This window comes from Dryas octopetala, chromosome 3, assembly GCF_963921425.1.
Source record: "Dryas octopetala chromosome 3, drDryOcto1.1, whole genome shotgun sequence".
Lineage (NCBI taxonomy): Eukaryota > Viridiplantae > Streptophyta > Magnoliopsida > Rosales > Rosaceae > Dryas > Dryas octopetala.
The window spans coordinates 16,999,909-17,025,294 of NC_141368.1; the positions used below are offsets into that span (position 1 = coordinate 16,999,909).

General features: G+C 35.1%; 2 protein-coding genes and 2 long non-coding RNA genes across 6 annotated transcripts; 2 read left to right on the forward strand and 2 right to left on the reverse strand.

The window, feature by feature from the left end:
• The first annotated feature begins 1,502 nt into the window (after positions 1-1,502).
• Positions 1,503-9,256, forward strand: LOC147291429 (uncharacterized). The gene is made up of 12 exons (XM_086234915.1): positions 1,503-1,681; positions 2,353-2,602; positions 3,422-3,626; positions 3,908-3,998; positions 4,130-4,275; positions 4,856-5,099; positions 6,202-6,306; positions 6,449-6,631; positions 6,914-7,118; positions 7,729-8,221; positions 8,635-8,714; positions 8,927-9,256. The coding sequence occupies exons 2-11, from the start codon at positions 2,383-2,385 to the stop codon at positions 8,705-8,707; spliced, it is 1,965 nt and encodes a 654-aa protein (XP_086091041.1). The 5' UTR covers positions 1,503-1,681; positions 2,353-2,382; the 3' UTR covers positions 8,708-8,714; positions 8,927-9,256.
• Positions 9,257-14,995: 5,739 nt separating this feature from the next.
• On the forward strand, positions 14,996-16,871 carry LOC147291430 (uncharacterized). Its single transcript, XR_015121443.1, has 3 exons — positions 14,996-15,440; positions 15,934-16,120; positions 16,572-16,871. It is a non-coding gene; the product is annotated as an uncharacterized LOC147291430 (long non-coding RNA).
• A 973-nt stretch (positions 16,872-17,844) lies between these two features.
• LOC147291431 (uncharacterized) lies at positions 17,845-19,125 on the reverse strand. Its single transcript, XR_015121459.1, has 2 exons — positions 18,719-19,125; positions 17,845-18,103 (listed from the first exon to the last, which is right to left on the reverse strand). It is a non-coding gene; the product is annotated as an uncharacterized LOC147291431 (long non-coding RNA).
• A 1,219-nt stretch (positions 19,126-20,344) lies between these two features.
• Positions 20,345-24,390, reverse strand: PSRP5 (plastid-specific 50S ribosomal protein 5). Of its 3 annotated transcripts, none has more exons than XM_086237111.1 (3): positions 24,217-24,390; positions 23,169-23,548; positions 20,345-20,634 (listed from the first exon to the last, which is right to left on the reverse strand). In XM_086237111.1, exons 1-2 carry the CDS (start codon positions 24,305-24,307, stop codon positions 23,193-23,195), a joined length of 447 nt encoding a protein of 148 aa, XP_086093237.1. In that variant the 5' UTR covers positions 24,308-24,390; the 3' UTR covers positions 20,345-20,634; positions 23,169-23,192. The 3 variants fall into 3 exon arrangements, with proteins under 3 accessions (XP_086093237.1, XP_086093236.1, XP_086093235.1); XM_086237110.1 differs by lacking the exon at positions 20,345-20,634 and adding an exon at positions 21,966-22,329; XM_086237109.1 differs by lacking the exon at positions 20,345-20,634 and having other exon boundaries at positions 23,030-23,548; positions 24,217-24,388.
• Positions 24,391-25,386: the final 996 nt, after the last annotated feature.

Genomic DNA, 25,386 nt, shown 5'->3' on the forward strand with positions numbered 1-25,386 from the left:
AAACTTGGGACGAAGAACCTGTTGTAACAAAGACGACGGACAACAGTCGTTGGGGTAATCAAAATCAAACTAAGGTATGGTAGATCTAGGGACGGATCCAGGATCCAAATCCTGGGGGGTCATGGTTAGGTGGAGTTTGGCGCCGCAAAGCGGCGGCAAAATTTTTTAGGGACCGAGCAGGTGACCGGTTGCGGTGGTGGGGGAGGCGGGCACCAGGGATCGGCGGCAGGTGGTGGGGGGTGGGTTAGGTCTGTGTGGGTTTGGGAAATTTGGTTCAAGAAGAAGAGTTGGGGACTTGGGGTTGGGTATGTGAGGGGCACACGGGCTGGGGATTTACTTAGCAGGTGTGTGTTTTGTTTTTAATTCCTAGGTCCAAACGATGCCGTTTTGAGTAGCAAGCTTAGAAAAAATTTAATTAACTAGCCTAAACGACGTAGTTTTGGTTAGGCAACAAAAAAAAAAAAAAGGCTCAGCAGTTGCAGACTTGCAAGCTTGTAGCTGCAGCATCTCGCCCAAGACTTTCATCGAGCAGGTGGGGGGGTCATCGAGCAGGTAGGGGGGTCACCGTTCTTCTCGCTGGGGGGTCGCCTTCTTGCTCAATCAGGACTCGTCGCCTTCTTGCTCTGCCATTTGGGGGGTCGCTTGACCCCCCAAGCTATAAAGTGGATCCGTCCCTGGGTAGATCCCTGAAGTTTTTGGATTTTTTAAATCCTGTAAATTCATATTTAGTTTCTCATAGACTTGTAGGGTTAGTCATATATGGAGAATTGAGAATGTACGCTACCCACAACAATAAGATGTATAAAGTGAAGGTGGGATTTGGGTGAATTATGTGAATGAAGTAAAAAGGGTTGTCATCATCCGCAACAATAAACTGGTAAAGCAAGTTGGGTGAATATGTACTTTCTTATTTCACATAACAACTTTGTTTCATAATAATAATTTTCTAGAAGACCAGATTTGAGTGCAGATGGTTTATCACGATTTTAAGTTTAATATTACGAAGTCACGTGACTAGCACGTGACTTGTAAAAAAAGCAGTTGCATTGGTGCAACGCTTCATTGGATCCTAACCTGTGTGCGTGATATTGTAGCTTTTTAAATAAAAAATACTAAATCAAAATTTGATTTATATTTGAGGGGTAAACTGAACAACCAATTTGTGTGAAGAGAACTACCAAATTAATAATTAGTTTATTTTTTTTAAACAAAGTAATAATTAGTTGGTTAATGCCGAATGGTGATTAATATATAATCATAAGTATGATAATTAAACGAAAAAGAGTCCAATTCAGACTGAGTCAGTAGTGACCGAAAGTCGAGGTGACATCTCACAAGTCACAGCCAATAGTAGCTTTGAACGAGGCACCTGTACCACCACTTTATTCCCACGTTACTGTCACAAGTCACCACTGCACTACCCCAAAGCTTCAAACCACGTTCTTAACTCTTAAAAAAGAAAATCCATAAACCAGAGGGAGAAAAAAATAGAAACCGCCTGACTGTATGCAATACACGCACGCTCTTCTTCTCCCACTATACACCTACCTATAAACCCATTTCTTAAGAAAGCACATTTTCATTTCAGCTCCGCCTACCCTTTTCATTTTTCCCTCTTTTATCTTGTGGGTCACCTACAGATTTACAGATACAGCTAAAAGCATCCTTCTTCCTTTTCACTGTAAGTTCTCTCTCTCTCTCTCTCACAATGCTGTTCTTGCTTTCAGAATATTGTTGATGCTGGATTGGTTGTTATAGCTTTCTTGGAAAGCCGGGAAAAAGAACAATGATTTAACCGAAATTTTTCAAATTTTTGCAGATTTTTTCCTTTTTGTTTTTGTTTTTTATAATGTTGGTATGTTGCTTCTTTCCTGAATGTGAGCTAACTTGAACCTTTACATTGTGATAGAGTTCTAAATGATTGAAGAGAAAAGACAATAAACTACATTCAAGGACAATAAGCTTAAAAATGTCTATACATTTCTTTATCTTGCATTTTCTCAGGGACCAAACTGAGAATTATTAGAATAAATGATACCCATTTTGCAAGACAATGATTTGACCGAAATTTTTTTAGATTTTTGTCCTGTTTTTTATGTTCCTATATTGCTTCTTTCTTCAATGTGAGCTAAGTTGAACCTTTACATTGTGATAGAGTTTTAATTGATTGAAGACACAAGACAATAAAGTCCTTACAAAGGACAATCATCTTCAACAAATTCTATACTTTTCTTTTTCTTCCATTTCTCAGCAACCAAACTGAGAATGATTAGAATAAATGATACTCATTTTGTAATTTCTCTCTCTCTCTCTCTCTCTCTCTCTCTCTCTCTCTCTCTCTCGGGTTATCAGAGTCAAAGAAGAGCTTGGAGGGGAGTTAGAATGGCTAGGTTTTCATTATCACTTGTGGGTGTGTTGTGGGTTTGGTGGTGGGTGGTTATGGTGAAGGCAGAGGACATGAAGTACAAAGATCCAAAGCAAGCAGTGGGGGTTCGAGTTGGGGACCTTCTTAGCAGAATGACTCTTGAAGAGAAAATTGGCCAGATGGTGCAGATTGACAGAAGTGTTGCCGATGCTGAGACCATGAGAACTTACTTCATTGGTAATGTATATATGTATGCATATGTGTTTAAATACAGCCTTCAACTGTTTTTGATGCACAGAAAATATCTGAATAAATTGTTCGATTTGTGGTGTCTGTAATTTATGAAATAGTTGCATTTTATATGTGATAGTCTTTGCATATGTAATTATGCATATGATTTAAACCAATAACACTTGAGCAATCGTTTGATGTCATCACTCTATTAAAAAGGGAAGGCCTGATGTTGAAGTACTGAGTTGGTAGAAAAACCCTGCAATATCCACATGGATAGATGTTTGTACATAGGATATTTGAGGCACACATTTTCTTTTGTTTTGTTGGATTTCTAGCTTTCTACAAAACAAAGGAAAAAGAAAGAGGAAAATATCATTCTAGGGGGAGTAAGAGCCTATCCTGTTATGAGGTTGGGTCTTCTTTATGCAGCCTTAATTTGTTGTCCCTCATTCTTTTTTCCCCATTCTTTTCTGCCCTGGAGGGAGTAAGAGACTGTCCTGCTATGAGGTTTGGTCTGTGATATGCAGTTAACTTTCTACTTTAGTTTGTTGTCCCTGACTATTTTTTCTTCTCCATTCTTTGCTACCCTGTGCTCTCTCTCTCTCTCTCTCTCTCTCTCTCTCTCTCTCTCTTTCTCCCTTTTCTTTTTATTTATTTTTATGATGACCACTAATTTAAGAGTTCTTAAGCAAAATACATAGATCAGAGCACTAATAATGACTTAATATTGTTGCGGCACCCAGAACCAACCATTTAGTCAACTTACATGTGCAAATTGCAAAAAGAGAAAAAGGAAGTGAGGATGTGTTTTGATTTGTGCAGGGAGTGTATTGAGTGGTGGTGGCAGTGCACCTCTTCCAGAGGCTAGTGCTGAGGACTGGGTTAACATGATTAATGAAATTCAGAAGGGGGCTCTATCTAGTCGTTTGGGCATTCCAATGATCTATGGCATTGATGCTGTGCATGGACACAATAATGTCTATAATGCTACAATATTTCCGCATAATGTTGGGCTTGGAGCTACCAGGCAAGTAGAAATTTTAGATTCTTTTAGCCTTGAATTCAAAATATGATGATACTGCATTGAACTGTTGTTTACACAATGGATGAGATCTATCAGTTCACTGTCTTTAAACTGCAGTGCCTTCAACAAAGTCCCATTAGGGTCACATCCTTTTAAATAAATCTCCATTGTGCTTCAGAAAGCATTAAAATAACATACCCTGAATGTCAAAATCCTTCTGGATGATCGGCATTTTATGGTTCAATAAATTTGTCTGCTTTCGATTTAAAAATTTCAGTATACAGGGATCCTGAACTGGCACGAAGAATTGGTGCTGCAACTGCTCTTGAAGTCCGAGCTACGGGAATTCCTTATGTATTTGCTCCATGCATTGCGGTAAATAATACACTGTAAAAAAAATTATAAGTTTTTAATCTGTTCTTTTATATGGATAAAGATATCATATGAGTGCTTTCATATTTGTTCTATTGGAGGACTTCATTGCTTTACCTGGAACTCCCTAATAGGTCTGTAGAGATCCAAGATGGGGTCGGTGTTATGAAAGCTACAGTGAGGATCACAAAATTGTGGAAGAAATGACGGAGATTATTCCAGGTTTACAGGGAGATATTCCTGCTAATTCTCGGAAGGGAGTTCCATACGTTGGTGGAAAGTATGAATTATATGAAAAACAGAATACTTTATTTTGTTTTCTTTTTTCGTTCTGTCTTTCATTTTCTTTCATTTGATTTTAAAAGGCATACTGTTGATGTATCTACTATGGCCTGATGCTAATTTGCTCGATTTTTCAATTTACAGAAAGATTATCTGGTAAACATATGTGTCATGTATTCATAGTTATTGATTTAAAATCTTATGAATTCAGTGATTCCTGCTTAAATAAGCTATATAATCTGTAAAATTATGATAAGCTTAAACCAACACAATGATAAAAGCTCCCTTCTCTTGTCTATCTCATGGTTTGCCTCTCACGATGTATAAGAAGCGAACCCATACCCTCAAGTTTTTGTCAATTTTCTCCTTGTTTTTATTCTTGGACTTCAACTATTTGTTGGTGAAACTCTGTTTGAACTGCTGAAATTTCATATTCCATATCCACTTGTACTTAGCCCAATTCACTTGGTTTGATAAATGCATGTGCACAAACTCATATCTAAATGTTATTACTGTTATATATTTATAATTAATTTTTTGGTCATTCCTCATATATTTATTTATTTTTTATCTTTTAGTCAAAAGGTTGCAGCTTGTGCAAAGCACTTTGTGGGTGATGGTGGGACAAACAAGGGCATTAATGAGAACAACACTGTGACTGACCGACATGAATTGCTTAGCATCCACATGCCAGCCTATTCTGATTCGATCATCAAGGGTGTCTCAACGGTGATGATTTCCTATTCCAGTTGGAACGGGGAAAAGATGCATGCAAACCGTGACCTAGTTACTGGCTTCCTCAAGAACAACCTAAATTTTAAGGTTATGATTTGTTTGTAATGTCCAAGCTTATTGCAGTTTTCTGGCAGTTACCTACAATAGAAATAAGATCACATGCACAGAAGGGCCTAAAGTTGAATTGTGTTCTTATGTATGCACCTAGATTTAATGTAAGCACATAACTTACATGCAATGTTAACACCTTCGTACCACAATTTCAGTGAATGGTTTCTGGCACCAAAAAAATCCAATAATGCAATTATCTGTAATTTTATTTGTAGGGTATTCCCTTCTTCTCTGACATCTCATAGTTTAAATGTACAGCTTAAAAAAATAAACTCTTAATCGTGAGTAGTTGACTGCACTACAAATGTTTTTGTTCCTGAATGTATCTGATTTTGGTGTGGCCTTTGGAAAATACTAGTCAGTCTTATATGTCATCATCACCTTTCTCAACATTGTGTATTTAGTGCCACATTGTGTTTTAATGCCCCTTCAGAATGTCCAATTAAATTCATATAACTTCCACATTGACCCAGTCATCAGTTTTTCTTGCATATCGCCAAGTAGTCTGCTCGATGCATCACTTGCAATCCAATGTTGCCAATTTTAATGTCTGACAGATGTTTCCATTTCATTAACATCTTTTCTCATCTTTCCCCTTAAACATCATCTTCATTTCATTTCCTTTTTTGAATTGGTATATTGAAATCCCAACAATTTTACCATTACAGATAATTGTCTCTGTAGCCATCTTACTATGTCCAAGCAACTTCAGATGCAGTTCTTAATCATCTCTCTTGATACATATTATCGGCAGGGTCTTCATCAAGATAGGATCAACTAAAAGAATGCTCTTCTTCTGCATAAGTTGTCACTTTTTGGGGTCTTATAGCTTCCATCTGTAATGATTAATTAAAATTGTAGATCCAATATGAATATTAATTACTTATGATCAATATTATACATCTTGTGTTCTGGTTCTTGTTTTTTTTTTTTTTAAAGAGAAACAAATCTTGTATTGTGGTTGATTGTGTTTTGGTCTCACAATAGGTATGTTTTATTTTGGCGATGGTATCATACCTGGACCGTGTTATGCACAATTTTATGCTAACAGCAGTTGGTGTTTTGGTTGAACATTCAGGGTTTTGTTATATCAGACTGGGAAGGTGTTGACAGGATTACCTCGCCACCACATTCAAACTACACATACGCTGTCCAAGCTGCAATTCTAGCTGGAATTGACATGGTTAGTAGCTTATTTTATAAACAAATCTCATGCAGAAATGAAATAAGATATCAGTACCTCTGCTACACTGTAGCAATGCAATATGAAAAATTAAAGTACATGTTTATAAAGCTCTGAAGTCATGGTTCTCTGTGTTTCGAAGGTCATGGTCCCTTTCAACTATAAGGAGTTCATTAATGATCTCATCTTTCTGGTCAAGAACAATGTTATCCCAATGGATCGTATTGATGATGCTGTGGGAAGGATTCTGCTTGTCAAGTTCACCATGGGTCTTTTTGAGAACCCTTTGGCTGATCTCAGCCTAGTCAATGAACTTGGAAGCCAGGTCAGTTTATCAAGATCATCAAATATTACGATTTTCAACTTTTGTTATTGGTCATTTAACTAATGTATATTGGCTTGCTCTGTAGTTTGGTAAAAAAGAATGGGCCATCTTATTAATTCCAATACTACATAGTGGCCCTATGATAGTTAGTGTAATGTTCAGTGGCCAAAAAGTACCTTCCCAAGTTTCATGGTCTTTCCTTGTCAGTATTCTAAAAGCTCTAGTAAATTTCGTATTTAGTAATTAACTACCATGAATCAATGGTTATTGCTACTTTACTAGGTGCATAGAGACTTGGCAAGGGAGGCTGTCAGGAAATCGCTTGTGCTTTTGAAGAATGGGAAAAATGGAACAAATCCAGTCCTACCTCTTCTCAAGAAGGTGTCCAAAATCCTAGTCGCTGGCAGTCATGCTGATAATCTGGGTTACCAATGTGGTGGATGGACAATCACATGGCAAGGGTTCAGTGGCAACAACAATACAAGGGGTATGATCTCCTTTTCATGGATATATTGATATATATATATAACATTCTGTCTATGTATGACACTTTCATGTTCCACAATGAATGACAGAATTGACTATTCTGAAAATGCAGCGATAAGTACTTTTCTAAGAAGATTGGAAATTGCTTGTTAGGTATAAAACTTAGAATTATTCTTCATAAGTATAAGAATGATCCGGAATATATAGCCATGTGTATCTCTATAAGATTTTCTGATTGTTACATCAAACATACTTAATGTTGGTTGTAGCTTTCAATGAAAAAAATATTTGTTATAGTTTGGGTGGTTTGCAAGTCCGTTGTTATATAAATGATTGGGCTTTGTTCAACCTTCACTGGAAGTGTCCTTGACTATTCTGTAAGTTGTCTTAGCAGCCAAGCATAAGCATGTGATATGGATGCAAATTAAAAGTACAATGGTCTTTTTCGATTTCCTAAACTTCTCTTTGAGTGTTATTTTGTGCAGTGGAATTTGACCTTAAGTCATTCAGGAAATGTCCAAATACCCTTCAAGCACATTCTTTTTCAAGAATATTTAATTCCAGGAAACTACTTTAGCAATAATAGTGATGAACTTCCTTTTCATGAGCAGGAACTACCATCCTTGGTGCCATAACATCAACAGTTGATTCAAGCACAGAAATTATCTTCCGTGAGAATCCTGATGGTGATTTTGTTAAGTCCAACAACTTTTCATATGCCATTATTGTTGTTGGTGAGCACCCTTATGCTGAGACTTTCGGAGACAGCATGAACCTATCAATGGCGGATCCTGGCCCAAGTGTCATCAGCAATGTGTGTGGAACTGTCAAATGCATTGTAATCATAATTTCTGGCAGACCTGTTGTGATTGAACCACACATTTTCTCAATTGATGCCCTGGTGGCAGCTTGGTTGCCAGGGACTGAAGGCCAAGGTATTACTGATGTCCTTTTTGGGGATCATGGATTCAGTGGAAAGCTTCCAAGGACATGGTTCAGAACTGTAGATCAACTCCCTATGAATGTTGGGGATCAACAGTATGACCCGCTCTTCCCTTTTGGGTTTGGGCTCGAAACTGAGTCGCTTAAGCAGCTTGTAACAAGGTAATTTTTCATTTATATCATGAATCTGAGAGTTGATCTATGTAATCATATCACCTTTTATTTTTTATTTCTTATGTTTAACTATTGTTTAATGCATTTATGCAAGAGAATGGGGTTTGAGCATTGTTGGTACATGTAATTTTGTAAATGTAGGCCATAAATTTCAATATTATTTTTCTGAAAACTTAATCTTTTGCAATATTCTATTTGGTCTGTGATCAGTCTTTAATCACCCCATGCATTTGTGGAAAAAGAACAAGAAATTATATTTGTATGGGGGGCTCGTGGTGGCTTTAGGTTTCTTTCTGTCATTACTACCCACGTTTCTTAGCATTCATGCATGCCAGATTTGATAAATGAAATTACATGGTAACTTGTAGGATACATATTAACACAGTTAATGATGTCTGCAGGTCAACCTCAGCTGGTGTTGTTGGAAGGCCATGCATACTTATCATTGTGGTTGCTCTAATTCTCAGCTTATAGATTAGAGGTATAGTTAACAATGAACTTGAACAATTATTGGGTTCTCTCGTTTTTTGTTCCATTAGAAGAGATTGAATCCTTAACCTATCATAATTCTAACTTATTTTCCCACCTTTTTTATTGGGTTCTCTCTTTTCCATAAGTGCATAATTCTCCGTTGCACCTTCATCATTTGTGTGTACATTTTCTTCTGCTTATACAATTTTGGCTCTTTGGTAGGTTGAGTGCAAATTCAGGAAGCTTTTTAGTAGTCCCCCACAACATTGGATTTGTTTATTGATACAGCTCATGGTAGAATGTGCGTTCTCAAAGTATTATCCACCTATTTCTTTAGTCCCAAATTTGCCAACAAGTAGTGAAGCAACGATTCCTAATGCAGAGGAGCAAACAATGCCGAACTTGTTGAACCCAATTTACTAGATCCGCGGAATGAAAAGTGGGAATATATATGTTACCATATCAGCAATATTTAGCTACCTGTTACTTTGCTTTTATACATTTCTTTTATCAATTTCTAAAGATTCTTGATAATATGTAGATCAAGTAACTTGCAATTAATAAAATATCGATCAATTGCTTACGCTTTTCAACTTAGTATATGATTATATATAGAAGATCAAAAAACCATATGCAGAACATATTTGCATGACATTGTAACATAACTGTTAATTCTTTAATAGGGTAAACCATATGCCTAAAACTCATCAGGCTTAATTGTTTTGTTGCCACCCCAAGTTTCAAATGAATCTCACTTCACCCCAAGTTTCAAATGTTTGAAATAAATAACAAATTAATGAAACATATAGTAGAAAATTAAGTAAATGATAAAATATATATACTTAATATAAATATGAAATAAATTAGAAAATTTTTGAAAATATTGGATCATAATGCCTTAGGAAAATTTTGGAATTTTTTTTTATCGGAATTCGGATTACATCGGAATTTACATAAACATTCCAATTTCAATCCAATTTTTTTCAGAATTTTTGGATTTTGGCATTTTTGAATTTGATTCGAACGTTCTAAAATTGGAAATTTTTAGATTAAAATTGGTCAGATTCGGATTTTCCTATCCAAATCACACCCCTAATTATTGCTATAGAATACTATAATAATACCATAAATCCCATCAAAAAAATAATACCATAAATTTTCTAATATGCATCAATGCATGCACGTGTCTCAAGTTATTTTTACTAAAAAATATATTACCGCATATATCTTTTTTTTCATAGGCTATCTATTATTGTTTTTATACTTGGGTAAACGTTATATATAATTGGTATAGAATACCATGAATATTGCCATTATATGATCAGTGCCACCTCATTTCCAAGTTTTTTTAGTAAAAAAAAAGATATTTACTTTCTTTTGTAAGCATATTTTGTTCTTAGAAGGTACATTATATATATATAATTTTGTAGAATACCCACTTTACCATAAATGTTGTCAAATATATGATGGTGTCAAAAAAAAAAAAATTATATTAGTTTAATAAAGAGTTAATTACACTTACACCTCTTGAAGTTTATCGTCTTTTCACATACACCCCCTGGAGTTTCAACAATTACACATATACCCCCTGAGGTTTCAAAACTATTGCATATAACCCCCTATAGTAAGACGAAAAGTGATAATAAATTATGCAAAAAAAAACATGCTAAGGGGATAAATGGCTTAATAAGATTACTCAAGGTGTAAGGTCCAATCTCAATACAAATATTTTCTTTTTTGTTTATTTATTTTTTTCTCTTATAGGGGGTTATATGTAATTTTTTAAAATCCAGGGGTGTATGTGAAAAGACGATAAACCTCAAGAGGTGTAAGTGTAATTAACTCTTTATTAAACTAATATAATTTTTTTTTTTGACACCATCATATATTTGACAACATTTATGGTAAAGTGGGTATTCTACAAAATTATATATATATATAATGTACCTTCTAAGAACAAAATATGCTTACAAAAGAAAGTAAATATCTTTTTTTTTTACTAAAAATAACTTGGAAATGAGGTGGCACTGATCATATAATGGCAATATTCATGGTATTCTATACCAATTATATATAACGTTTACCCAAGTATAAAAACAATAATAGATAGCCTATGAAAAAAAAGATATATGCGGTAATATATTTTTTAGTAAAAATAACTTGAGACACGTGCATGCATATTAGAAAATTTATGGTATTATTTTTTTGATGGGATTTATGGTATTATTATAGTATTCTATAGCAATAATTAGGGGTGTGATTTGGATAGGAAAATCCGAATCTAACCAATTTTAATCTAAAAATTTCCAATTTTAGAACGTCCGAATCAAATTCAAAAATGCCAAAATCCAAAAATTCTGAAAAAAAATTGGATTGAAATTGGAATGTTTATGTAAATTCCGATGTAATCCGAATTCCAATAAAAAAAAATTCCAAAATTTTCCTAAGGCATTATGATCCAATATTTTCAAAAATTTTCTAATTTAGTTCATATTTATATTAAGTATATATATTTTATCATTTACTTAATTTTCTACTATATGTTTCATTAAATTGTTATTTATTTCAAACATACACATACATATATATATTAAAAATAGATATATGACTAATACTATTGATATAAACATATGTATATTATAAATATATATGTATCATAATAACAAAAATGCTAACAAAAAGCCAACATTTTTTTGTAGTTGTAATTACTTTTTTTTTTTTTTAATTTAGGGGGAGGGGAGATCGAAGATGGGGCAATTAATTTCATTATTATTCACAAAAAATATATCCAAAGATGGTCTAAAAAATATTACGAATATAAGAAAATGTGAAAATTTTGATTTTTTATCCAAAAGTTCCGAAAATATGATATTCCGAAAAAATCCAAAAATTCTGAGAAATCCGAAAATTCCAAATCAAAATGAGGTGTTGAAATTCCGATTTTTTAGAATGGAAATTGGAATAGAAATTCCATTCCGAAATTTTTGGATTGGAATTGAAACATCCTATTTTCAATCCGATATGTCCGAAACACACCCCTAGCAATAATATATAACGTTTACCCTAATAGAAAACAATAATTTATAACGTGCAAAAAAAAATGTATGTGGTAATATATTTCTTAGTAAAAATAACTTGGGATGCATGCATGCATTTAGGAACTTCGATCTATAGTATTATTATAGTGGCGATATTCATGGTATTATACAACAATAATATATAATGTTTACCCAAATAAAAAAACAAGAATATATAACGTACGAAAAAAAAGATATATATGGTACGTATTATATTTCAGAGTACAAATAACTTGGGATACATGCATTGGAACATTTATGGTATTATTATATTGGTGATATTCTTCCTGTTTTTCAGAAGAAGAAGAATATTGGTGATATTCATGGTATTCTACAACAATAATAAATAGCATTTACTCAAATAGAAAAACAATATTTAATGGCATATATACCAAATAGAATATATAACGTACGAAAAAGATCGAAGATATATGTAGTAATATATTTCTTAATTAGTAAAATAACTTGGGATACATGGATGCATATTGGAACATTTATGGCATTATTCATGGGACATTTATGGTAATTCATGAGACATTTATGGTATTCTCATATATTGCAAAAGTTCTCTTGCTCTATAAATTCACAAGCCTATATCCCACAAAACCAACATTGTGTCATACATACAAAACACAAAGATGAATCGATTGATAATTTTGTTGTTGATTTTTGCACTTATTACCATGTGCACTACGGCTGTAAGCTTTGGGCCTAATACGCACGTTCAAATCATCAATGGTTTGGAACCACACTCGGATATTTATATTCATTGTAAATCTGCAGATGATGATCTCGGTGTTCGTGTGGTTCACTCTCAAAGTAGCTTTGAGTTTCAGTTCAAACTTAACTTTGCGATGACTACGCAATTCTACTGTAGCTTTGAATGGTCTGGCCAAGTTCATTGGTTCGACATTTACATCTACCACAGGGATCAGTGCATAAATTGTGCATGGATGGTCAAATCTGGAGGTCCATGCAAGTATAATGCTTACACCGAGGCTTTCGATATATGCTATCCGTGGAACACAAACAAGTAATTTTACTTGCATGGTTGGTAGTACTACAACTTTGTGATCAATCAAGGGTTGCTAATAAGTGTTTTTTTTTTTTTTTTTTCTTTGTTGACCTGAAACATGTTATGGACTAGAACACAAATGAAGCTTTTGAAGTGAATGTTGATTTTATAAACAAGGCCATGTATGACTCTCGATCTCCTCTATAATTTTTCATATATCCTCCTCTCTTCGTGTATGAAAAGTCTTCTTTACATTCACTATGGATAATTAAGAAGGATTGTATAGATTCACTAGATGCACAAACTCGTAAAGTAAAAACCAAGATATCAAATAGATTAAAAAAAAAAAAAAAAAAAAAAGAAGAATAGGTTAATATTGTATTCTTTGAGTAGATATTTAAATGTGTGTGTCTAGTATAGTGCTCTTCAAGTTGTTCTAACTTTTAATCCAATAAAAAAAATTCAAGTTGTTATATATATATGATCTTAGTATTAGGAATGTGTGCTTACATCAAGATTAAGATAACGATCTCTGGAGGTAGAACTATCAAATAATAAAAGTTGTGTTCTCACGTGCCTCAAACTAAAATTCTTTCTCAAACAAGCAACTAACACAATTTCCAATGTTATTAAAGAGCAATACTTGGATCCCCCCAAGGGTGCACCCGTGCATCCACCATCCCCTTAAAAATTCTCGTTTGACAGTGTAGGTTCAGGATCAGAACCATTCTTATTTTATATCACATATTAAAGATTATTTATGTAAAAAATCAACTCAATCAGAGATTGTTTGATTATGTATCTGTTATCGAATAAATGGACAGTCTGTATTTAAAGAGTGTTTTTTGATTAAACCGTCTATTTATTCAATAACAGTCACATAACTAAACAATTTTCTATTAAATTAATTTTTTGCAAAGATGATTTTTAATATATGATCTAAAACATGAACGATTTCAATCCTAAATCTACACTACCGAACAAAGATTTTTAGGGGGAGGGTGGATGCGCAGATGCACCCTTGGGGAGTATTGCTCGTTATTAAATGTGCTCATCAGTCTTGCCATGCAACCCACCATCTTCACTCCATCATTCAAAATATTCTGAAATTGATTTGGAGTTTTGACCAAGGAATTAAATTTTAGATTTCGAGAATTAAAAAATATAGAAATTTCGAAAGAATTTCAATTTCGATGGAAATTTAGACTAAAACAATTGAAACTTTTAACATAATTTTGACAATTTCGATTCGGCAATATTTCGAAAAAAATTTTGAAATTTAATTCCATGGTTTTGACTACTTTTGAGGATATGAAATTATAAATATTCCTCTTGAGTTTTGTGAAGCAAATTAACTTGGCGGTGTACTTGTGTCCTGACTTGGAGTTTAGGGGAAGGACTAAGGAGAAATTATAACACGTGGTGTTAACAAAAAATTCCCTAGCTTCAAGTTTATCTTTTATACACTAAAATTTATGTCATTATTTTTTCGTGTGTTAACCCCTTTAACCACTTGCCAACTCATAATTATTTCTATTTTTAGATTTTTTAATCAATATGTCTTAAATTCTAAACTTTGTAATTCCTCATATGCCCTCAATCCTATTTAAGATGTTTTTTGCTTAGTTGACTTTTTATTTTTGGTAACATCTATATTTACTCTTTACCATTTTTTGTGCTTTAAATGCTAATGATTGACATTTTTTCCGAATGTCAATCATGAATGCTCATATACGATTTTTTTTATTTATATTAATAATTATAAGCAAACAAATAACCTACAAATTAATAATTCTCATAAATAAATAATGTACCTAAAACAAATTCTATATAAATATAATGAACATATACACAATTCTAATGAACTAAATCATTAACAAATAAATTACTTACAACAACTAATGAACCTACATAAAAAATTTTATTGGTAAAAAAAAAAAGAACCTACATAAAATTCTTTTTTAGTGATAAATAACCTACACAAATTAAAGAACCTATACGAATTAAAACACCTACATTATAATGAACCTGCAAACAATTCTCAGTTGTAGGTTTCTTATATTGATCATTTCTGTATATATATATATATATACAGCAGCCTTCAGTTGCGGGATCCCGCAAATAGGCTGGATGCGGGAGAACATTGCTGGCCGTTGGATCTCATTAAAAGAGATCCAACAGTGGAGGCTTTAACTCATCTCTAACCCACTTGAACCAACTTAACCCATCCCCCAACAGAGAAAACCCACACCTGAAGAAGAAAACCCACCCTTGCGCCCACGACCCAGCAACCGACCACCACCATCACCCAGCTCGCCGTCGACCCCCCCCTTCCCACCTAAGCTTACCGGCGAACACACCAGGCGCCGGCCACCCTCCCGAGCTCACACTCTCCCCTCATTCTCTCTCTCGCCCCGTGTCTCTCTCTCTGCTCTCCCCCTCTGTGCGCAGCACCGGCCATCAACGTCGGCCTCCCCTCGCAGTCGCCACTCTCCGGTGACCTTCCCTCAGGCCGGCGACCTCGCCCAGCACTCCTCCAGCCAGCCCAGCCGCGCGCACAGAAAACCCAGAAAACCCACTGTTTGGCTCGCCTTTGTCTCGTCGGATTCTGACCAATTTCCAGCGCCAATCACCTCCATTTTTGGTGAGATTTCTTCCTCTTCCTTTGGGCTTTTATTTTCCTAACTGATATTGATTAGATTCGAGTATATAGGAATTTGAAAATTTTGGGTTTTGAAGCCATTCGGGAAATTGTATTAGAAGGTTTGGGTGTGTAGTGGGACTTGTGGGATTGAAAACCCATTACTCCAATGAGCTCAATTACATAGGTGAAATAAGAGAGGATGAGAGAATAAGCACTGATTGACTGCTTAGTGCTTACACTATTTGTTTGATTGGGATTATGTGATTGAAACCCAATTGTGGTTGTATGATTAAGCTAGCTCGATAAGATGAGCTTTCTGTTTTCGTTTTATATATTTCGTCTTCTGTAATGAAATTGTTAAGAAGATTCAGAGTTTGTTTTTGTTCTCATTGAAGTATTTGATATTGTCTGGTTTAGTTTCCTTCTACTAACTAAATTGCTGCCTAGTTTTTATTATTTTGTTATTTTATTATAATTTCCTTTGGTTGGTTAGGTCTTGCTCCTGAAATTCCTGAGGACCTGTACCATCTTATCAAGAAGGCAGTGTCAATTAGGAAGCATTTGGAGAGGAACAGGAAGGACAAGGATTCAAAGTTTCGGCTGATTCTGGTGGAGAGCAGGATACACAGACTTTCTCGTTACTACAAGCAAACAAAAAAGCTTCCTCCTGTCTGGAAATAGTAAGCATTCTCACTTCCTTTCCAACTTCTACATTTTTATGGTTTTGAGCACGACTCTTAGGCATGTTTATGACTTGTTGCTTTGTTTATGTGACCAATTTACCTCCCAGCCAGTAATGTAGTTCGGATAGGCTCACAAGGTTTAGAAGTGACACATAGGTGTAGCTGTTCAATTCTACTTAAAATTCAGTGGATTTTTTATGTGACAACTGTCCTCATATGGAGGGCATATAGCGTTGAACAAATAGGGTTTCAAATGAATCAAATCATATCTTCGTTTGATGGGCAATGCAATATTCTAACTTCTTTTTGGAACTGAAATCTGTACCTATTTAACACAATAGCTTAATCATTTGAGTATTCTTAGTTTGTATATGTTTTAGGCTTATTCTTTGCAGATTTGTTCTATTGTTACTGTATAATAATGTGAGTACTGTGTTTTGTTTTACAGTGAGTCAACCACTGCCAGCACTCTTGTTGCTTAGGTTGGGTTTGTAACTTGCACAGTTCTGTGATAACTTGGGTAATTATATGGATACCCTGGAAGAGCAAGATGGAAGATTGTATGGAAGATGGAAGAACAACAGAGAAACCTAGGAGTTTGGTCATTTGATTTTGTGCTATTCATCTTTTTAGTTTAACCATTTTACATTTGCACCACTCATGTATTTGAAATTTTGAGCTATTGAGGTTGCAGCTATATTTGCGTTTACTGTATACCGTAATCTGGAAAGTCATATTTAGTAGTTGATGGGATCGGCCTTGCATACAAAATGGTTGGCATATGCTACAATTATACCATCTGCTATTTTACCACGGTTGGATATCATAAGAAACTCAAGAAACCCGAGTAATTAAATTTGATGTAGATGCAGAGAGAGACCTTGAATTCTTGAGATTTCGTCAACATAATTGTAGATCTTTAATTAAAAGAGTCTTTGTATTCTCTCTCAAGCATATGCCCATCGATCCCCCTTTTAGCTATTTTCTCTGCTTTCTTTGTCTTTGAATATATGATTTTGATTTTTAACTTACTAGGATGAAGTTGAAAAACCGCAAAGACCAAAAAAAAACCTCTGTGGAATCTGTTAGAATTTTATATCAATGCAGTAATTTACATTCAGTAATGAAACAGTTGAGATATCATATGGCAATTACGACATCTCATATGGCAATTACTTAAGCACTCGAATGTCAATTGGAAATCAAATGCCAATTGGAAACCTCTGTGGAATCTGTTAGAATTTTATATCAATGCAGTAATTTACATTCAGTAATGAAACAGTTGACATATCATATGACAATTACGACATCTCATATGGCAATTACTTAAGCACTCGAATGTCAATTGGAAATCAAATGCCAATTGGAAATTACTGCCACTAACAGGAGCCCATAACCACCACCTCTTACTTAAGCTTCCATTGCTGCCACTAACAGGAGCCCATAACCACCACCTCTTCCTTTTTGTTTTAACTTTTATTTCCTGAAATCTTTTTAGAAATATTTTATTATTCAAGGTTGAGAGTTTTTGAGTCATTTAACAATAAGCTGCAACTATGACCAAAAAACAAACAATAAGGTGCAATGATCTTTTAAAAATGTTATTCCATTGGCACCCAAACTCGTTTCCTCAGAGTTCCCTCTTGGGCCTTACTGTGTTAAGTGGAGGTGTTAAATTGAAGCTCACGTGGACACAAGACATATTGCATAGAGATGACAGATGAAAGGAGAATAATAAGCGACATTTATTGCTTGATAAATATCGAATTGGGTTTATTAAATCTGAAGAATTTAAACAAAACCACATATCTAGTCATCTTTTAGCAACAAAAGCTTACATGGATGAAATTTAACCTACACTCTTCAAATTCTAAAACTTATGCAGACTTCTCTTCTCTATCTGCAATATCCTTAAGCATTTCCTTCAACTCACCATTCTACACAGGATAGACCACAGTATTAAACCAATGCAATGGTCTGCTGAAAGGAAAAACATGAGATACAAAAAAGCACAGGTCAGAGAACCACAAAGAGGAACATACATGTACAGAGAAATATGAATAGTGCTACCACAAATATTTCAAAATAAGGTTACAAATTCAAAAAAAAAAAAAAATGGTAAGCAAGAACAGAAGCTATCTAAACTGATGGTGTCACTTAAAATTATAAATGGTTGTGGGCTGAACCTCACTCTTCTTTTTAAGATTACAAGTATTCTGCAACCCCCCAGCATTCAATTCTAACCAGCAACAGAGAATCTAATGATAACATAACAGGGAGAAGCCAACAGAGTAGCCCCAACTCTAAATTCAACCAAGAAAACCCAGAAAACCCAAGGTGGCTGCCCCAACTCTAAATTCAACCAAGAAAACCCAGAAAACCAGAAACCCACTCAAATCCTTCAATCTTAAACCACAATTGGGGTTCCTAGGAATAGAATTTATTATTCAAATCAACAAAATAGCCCTCTAGTCCGAAAATTTAAGAACAACCCGAATGGCTTCAAAACCCAAAATTTTCAAATTCCTATATACTCGAATCTAATCAATATCAGTTAGGAAAATAAAAGCCCATAGGAAGAGGAAGAAATCTCACCAAAAATGGAGGTGATTGGCGCTGGAAATTGGTCAGAATCCGACGAGACAAAGGCGAGCCAAACAGTGGGTTTTCTGGGTTTTCTGTGCGCGCGGCTGGGCTGGCTGGAGGAGTGCTGGGCGAGGTCGCCGGCCTGAGGGAAGGTCACCGGAGAGTGGCGACTGCGAGGGGAGGCCGACGTTGATGGCCGGTGCTGCGCACAGAGGGGGAGAGCAGAGAGAGAGACACGGGGCGAGAGAGAGAATGAGGGGAGAGTGTGAGCTCGGGAGGGTGGCCGGCGCCTGGTGTGTTCGCCGGTAAGCTTAGGTGGGAAGGGGGGGGTCGACGGCGAGCTGGGTGATGGTGGTGGTCGGTTGCTGGGTCGTGGGCGCAAGGGTGGGTTTTCTCTGTTGGGGGATGGGTTAAGTTGGTTCAAGTGGGTTAGAGATGAGTTAAAGCCTCCACTGTTGGATCTCTTTTAATGAGATCCAACGGCCAGCATTCTTCTCCCGCATCCAGCCTATTTGCGGGATCCCGCAACTGAAGGTTGCTGTATATATATATATATATATATACCACACCATAAAAGGTACCTTAAATATATTTTAATGAACTTAAGGGGATTCATTTTCTAATGGGAGAACTAACTACAATTAAAGAGTGACACAATTTGAAAACAAATATTAATTACATAATATATGGCATAATTTATAAATAGTAAAAATCTAATGGAATATTGTTATCCTACGTGGAGCATGATTTTGAATCTAGGATTTAACTATTAAAAGAAAAGTAATGGTGTTAGACTCTAAACAAAAAAAGCAATTTCATGGACTAATATCGAAATTACCCTAAATCATAATACGTGCACAATTATTAATTCCTAAAGCTCTAAACCTTAAAAAATACCCTTAAAGTCATACACATATTATAATTTAAGTTGATTATATTGGCCGATAACACGTGGTGTTGCAGTCATATGTAATAATTTCTCAAACTAAGGGGCTGCATGGTAGTTAGATTTTAAAAGTTCAAATGAGAAACCAAAATACTAGAAGCATGATTTGAATTTTCTTTTCAACCAAATGAAATCAAGGTTTTCCTTATTATTAGTAACACTAACAAAGTCAGCAATAAAAAATTTCAAATTTTACTCATCAAATGATTTAGTGTGTCATGATAATATGAGTATTTCTTAAAAATAAATGAGATTTAAAGAGAGTATGATATGAATAAATAAAATCACCCAAATATATAATTCTATCATTAATTAATGGGTCAAACGAATTTTGTGAACGAAAACAATACTACCTATTAACTTATTGTTAATAGGTCCACCGTCGACGTACACATTATCGAACCAACAAAATAAGCTCAACTTGAACACTAAATTCTTTATGCACACATGTTCATATTAACTAGTTGTATACGATTTTACTGATCTACCCTAATCCCCAAGGGTAGTGCTAGTTTTATTATCGTTTTTTTTTTTTATGATATTATATCATCATCGTCAAGCATTCATCTTGTTATGCAAAAAAAAAAAAAATTAAAAAAATTCATCTTGTTACCAACTTACCATAAGTTTTGTTTTTTAGAATAATATATAAATTACAAAATAATTAAGATGCTGGAATATTCTGTTTACTCTTGACATTCTCAAGGATGGGTGCACGACCAACTTCGTTTCCAAATGATCGAAACAAAACCTCGAAGGCTCAAACTCACTAACACAAATGGAGATTCGTTGGCAGACCTAGTTTCTTATCGGCAGCGTTGATCTCCTTCTTCAGCAGAAGCCGAGTATAGAGCCATGAAAGTGGCTACTTGTGAGATTCAATGGCTCCGCTACTTATTGCATGACCTTGGTGTAAAACACATTGTCGCAAGCACACTTTACTGTGACAACCAAGCAGCCATGCATATCGCAGCTAACCCTGTTTTTCATGAAAGAACCAATTAATTAGCATATGGAGATATATTGTCATGTTGGTCAATTCAAACCAAGTTGCAGACATTTTCACCAAATCTTTAGGAAAGGATCGAGCAGTTCCGGTATCTAAAGATCAAAGGGCATTCTGAACATCCTTGCTCTAACTTGAGAGAGAGTGTTAGCACGTTTTATCTCTTGTGGCTTCTATCTCTATCTCTTATCTCTTGTCATGTTACACGTTTTTGATTTACTTGTAAATTTTCTGTAATTATCTCTTGTAAATCTTTGCAAAGAGTCCTAGTAACAGTAGGTGGGTAACTTATGTACTTGTATTATTAATTAACCTGGTTTATACAATCAATATAGCATCAAGCATCAGAGTTTTTCCCTCTTCGATCACTCTCTTATAGAATTCAGCTACTTTCTTCATTTCAAGCTCTTGCTTTTTGTTTTTGTTCATCTGGGATCTTTTGTTTCTCCATGTCTGTGCTTGTTTGGCTGCTCAGAAACTTGAGGAAAGTGGAATAAACATAATACTGTACTTGCTCATTTTTGGTTATACATTTTGTTTTATTTTTTATCAATCATGGGTGCTATACTTCTATTAGGGTAATCGGGTGATGAGAAAAGTGATGAAAGAAATTGAATTTATGACAAATCTTTTTCATGCATGCTTTAGTTGCCCATCTGGACTCTCTTTTTTGGTTGCCCATCTGGCTTGTTTGGTTGTTGAGAAATTAAGCGGGGGAAATAAAACGGAATTGTGGTTCTGTTTGATTGATGAAATAGGCGAGGCAATTAGGCGAATTTCTGAAGTTTGTCAGTTGTTTTAGTTGTAATAAATATTTCGTCAATTGATGAAAACTAATGATTAATTCGAAATCACACATCGACGGTCTGCAAATCAACCAATGGAGTAGCGTGGGATATATAAATATTCCATCAACCAATTCTCTGCTATATTTTTCAGTCTGAGGCTTTTTTAATATAAAAAATAAAATAAAATAAAAAAGAGAAGGGAGGAGAAGTCACCGGCAATGGAGGAGCTACTGGCGATGAGGAAGCTGGAAAGGAAGGGTGGTGGGGTGAGGCGGGGCTCAAGTGGGGGGTGGGGGAGTAGGGAGGAAGGGGAGGGTGCTTTTTTTGGGATTTTTTAATTTTCAGGTTTTTATTAATTTTTTGTTAACGTGGAATCTTACATAAGTAAAAACCGATCTATAATCATCTTGACAAAAAAAGATATTTTGAGACATAAAAATCATATATAGGTGGAAACCTGGACGAAAACAGTTTCAGGTGGAAATGTGAGATTCACGTAATACTTTGGCGACACAATAACAATTAAGCCAACTCATTATTATCTGTCTTATGAAAGAAAGCTCTTGTAAGAAGAGACCATCAATCCAAGTCACTAGAGAAAATGTCCCAGTTTAAATTTAGAAATTTGTTAGCCTTCTCAAGGACATACTGAGCACCCTCCTTGAATCATATAAGCCCTCGTTGAGCTCTTTCTGCAGGCGTTCCAAATACTTCTTTGTGCCTATTTGAGCTCTTTTTGCATGCGTTTGATACGACACTTAACTGCGAGAACTTCTAGGGCCGGCAGTGAAGAGTCACCAAGCCCTGGAGGAACTTGGTTCTCAATGTGGTCCACGAAACAGCATTCAACCTTTTCAACATTCTAGAGGTCAAGGAGTAGCTGCAGATCACAATACGTACTGTCAATCAGGGTTTCATCCTTTTAACCATGAAGCCAGGGCATGACCAGATGGATCTTCTTCTCAACTCATGAAAACCATAAGTCAGATCTATCATAGAACATGTCACAGTGCAAGCTGCTACAATAGGATGAAGTGATGAACCATGCCTATCAAATTCGTTTTCCTACTTCCAAACTCACTGCAATAGCTGCAAGACAACCACCACTAGCTACAAAATCATACTACTAGCAACTCTAATCTTTCAGTCCACTCTGACTACTAAGGTCCGGACAACATCAACGTGAGTTTAGGGTTTAGCAATTTCATATATTGGTTCTACCACTGTTTCCACACCTAATTCTGATTTTCACTAAACTAATGTGTTGCATGTACCACACATTGCTCACAATTTATTGTCAGTTCGTAAATTTGAGTGATGATGACTGTTCATTAACATTTACTTGCACAAATTTTGTTGTGACAATCTCCTAACTTTACAGCATCCTTGTAAGTGGATGAGCAGGAACTATCACTGTTTAGTATTGATTTAACATAGCTTAGATGTTGGGAACAGAATTTACAGTACCGGACTAAAACAATTTGTATATTCCTACATAAAGTGATTGCCTAAATCAACCAAATTGCTTACATCAAACAAACTGAAAAAACACATGCACTTCTACCCATCCACAATTCTAATTCAGATCAAATTGAACACCGATATTTTCATTGACAGCATTAAGATTCAAACAGACAAAATACACCTATATGAAGATACATTTGAGCTTGCAATAACAAAATGAAATGACATGAGAAACAAAAAGGGTCAGAACTAAACCTGCAAGAAAACTTGAGCTAAATGTCAGACATTCTTTAACTTGTCCATCTTTGAAGGAGGCCATCGACCTTTCTTTCTCAGTCTTCGCTTACGAACAAGTCTTTTCCTCCGAAGTCTTATTTTCTTTGCCAGTTTCATCTTCAACTTCTGCTCTTGCCTCTCTTGTAGCTTTGACTCCAAGGGAAGCTTGTCAACAGGTACCACCTCTTCCTTGCTGTCTGAAGGAGGCTCACTGCCTTCTGTTGGATTGGTTCCACCAGTGTCAGTGGAAGCCTTGACAACTACTGAAACTGACTTTTTGACAACAATGGGCATTCGAAATCGAACCCCATTGAATAATTTTGGATGCGGATCAATGGCTTTCATGTGTGCCATGGAAACTGAAAACCAAAGAAAAAATTATCATATGAATATGAGCTGAAAATCAAGCAAGAAAAACAGATAAAAAAGCGAAACCCAAGTAAGAAAAACACTTTGGGACCACAAAATAACAATCAATTTTGAGAAAATTAGAAAACAGAAGCAACAAGGGAGTGTTCATATTTACTTAAAGAAATAGATTACAAATTAGAAGAATGAAAACACAGAATACACAAAAAGAGAGAGTATAAGCCAGAGGAAAGTTCAAGTCTTGAAAGCTGAATACACAGAAAATAAGATTAGAAATGCTTAAGAAAAGCAATGGGTGCAGCGCAATGTCAAATTTTTGAAGGAAAACCACAGAGAGTAACAAGAAACCAACCAAAAACAGCCAATTGAGATTTGGGGTTTAGAGAAATTAAGCGAAAATTTGGAGTACAACCAGTGAATCAGCGGAAGATAAAGAAGAGCATCAAGTCCTAACCAAGCCTCAATAAGGTTCTCCTATCGAAACAAACAAAACCCAACAAGGGTTTCATGTTTACTCACATTCTTACTGTTTTCAAATTCTTGGTATGTATTCATTCCACCAATGAACCAACAACGTCTTAAAAGTAAATGGAGAGAGAGAGAGAGAGAGAGAGAGAGAGAGAGAGAGAGAGAGAGAGAGAGAGAGAGAGAGAGTTACTAGTTGATGATGATGATGTTGGAAATGGAGAAGAAGAACGAGAGGGAGCGGCGGTGAGAGGCAGAGGATTGGAGCAGAGAAGAAGAGCCATTTTCGAGCTTTCTGCCTTCACTCTGAAGACTGAAATTTGGTTGGTTTTGTTTTCTAAGGCTTTTCTTGGCCTTTTTGGATAAGCCGATCCGATGAAGGAAAGCTACATTCTCCTCTCGGGTTTTCTTTGCGTTTTTTTTTATTATTTTTATTATTTTTATTATTTTTATTTTTAAGAAAATTACAACTTACACCCCTAAGGTTTGAGGTGTTTCACAATTTGCACCATATGGTTTCAGTTTTTTAATTTAGTACATAATGTTATGATTTACATACAATTGACTGCTGCCATCTCTTTGACTGTCTAATCATATATTAATTGATGACGTGACAGTTGCGGGAACCTACATTTTCGCTAACTTGTAACGCTGAACGACCTTTCATAAGGATTTTTTTAGTGACCTTCCAAAATCCATATCAAACTTGATTTACCAAAAATTCCCATGTAGAGAGGTCATTCGACCTTACAGGCTGATAAAAATGTGAGACCCACAACTATCACGTTATCAATTAATGTCTAATTAGACAGTCAGACAGACGACAATAATCAATTGTAAGTAAATCAAAACGTTATGTACTAAATTGAAAAAATTGAAACGATATGCTATAAGTTATGAAACACCAAAACTTTAGAGGTGTAAGTTGTAATTTGTAATTTGATCTTTTTTTTTTTATACGCATTCACAATAATTCTAGGGTTTTAAGACTTTCTTTTCACCATTCCCTAATTATTATTATTTTTTGTAAAGTGTAATTACTTCTTGTTTTCATTATACAATTTACACATTACTCACATTTACGCACTATATGTCTCCATGTTTTTTTTCCCAACTTTCTCAAAATACATGACATTCATATATTAAAATTTGCTAAAAAAATCATGTATGTACCTTCAATTTGATTTTCAACAAAAATAAGAAATTTGAAATTGTCAAAATTTTCCTCATATTGCAAATAACATAAAACACAGAAACCAAGTGTGGAGTTTTGAAACCACATGGACTAAATATGTTTTCGGGGTAAAACATAAGGACCAAAAACATTTTTTTCCCCATAAATTAATATCATATAAGTTAAGAA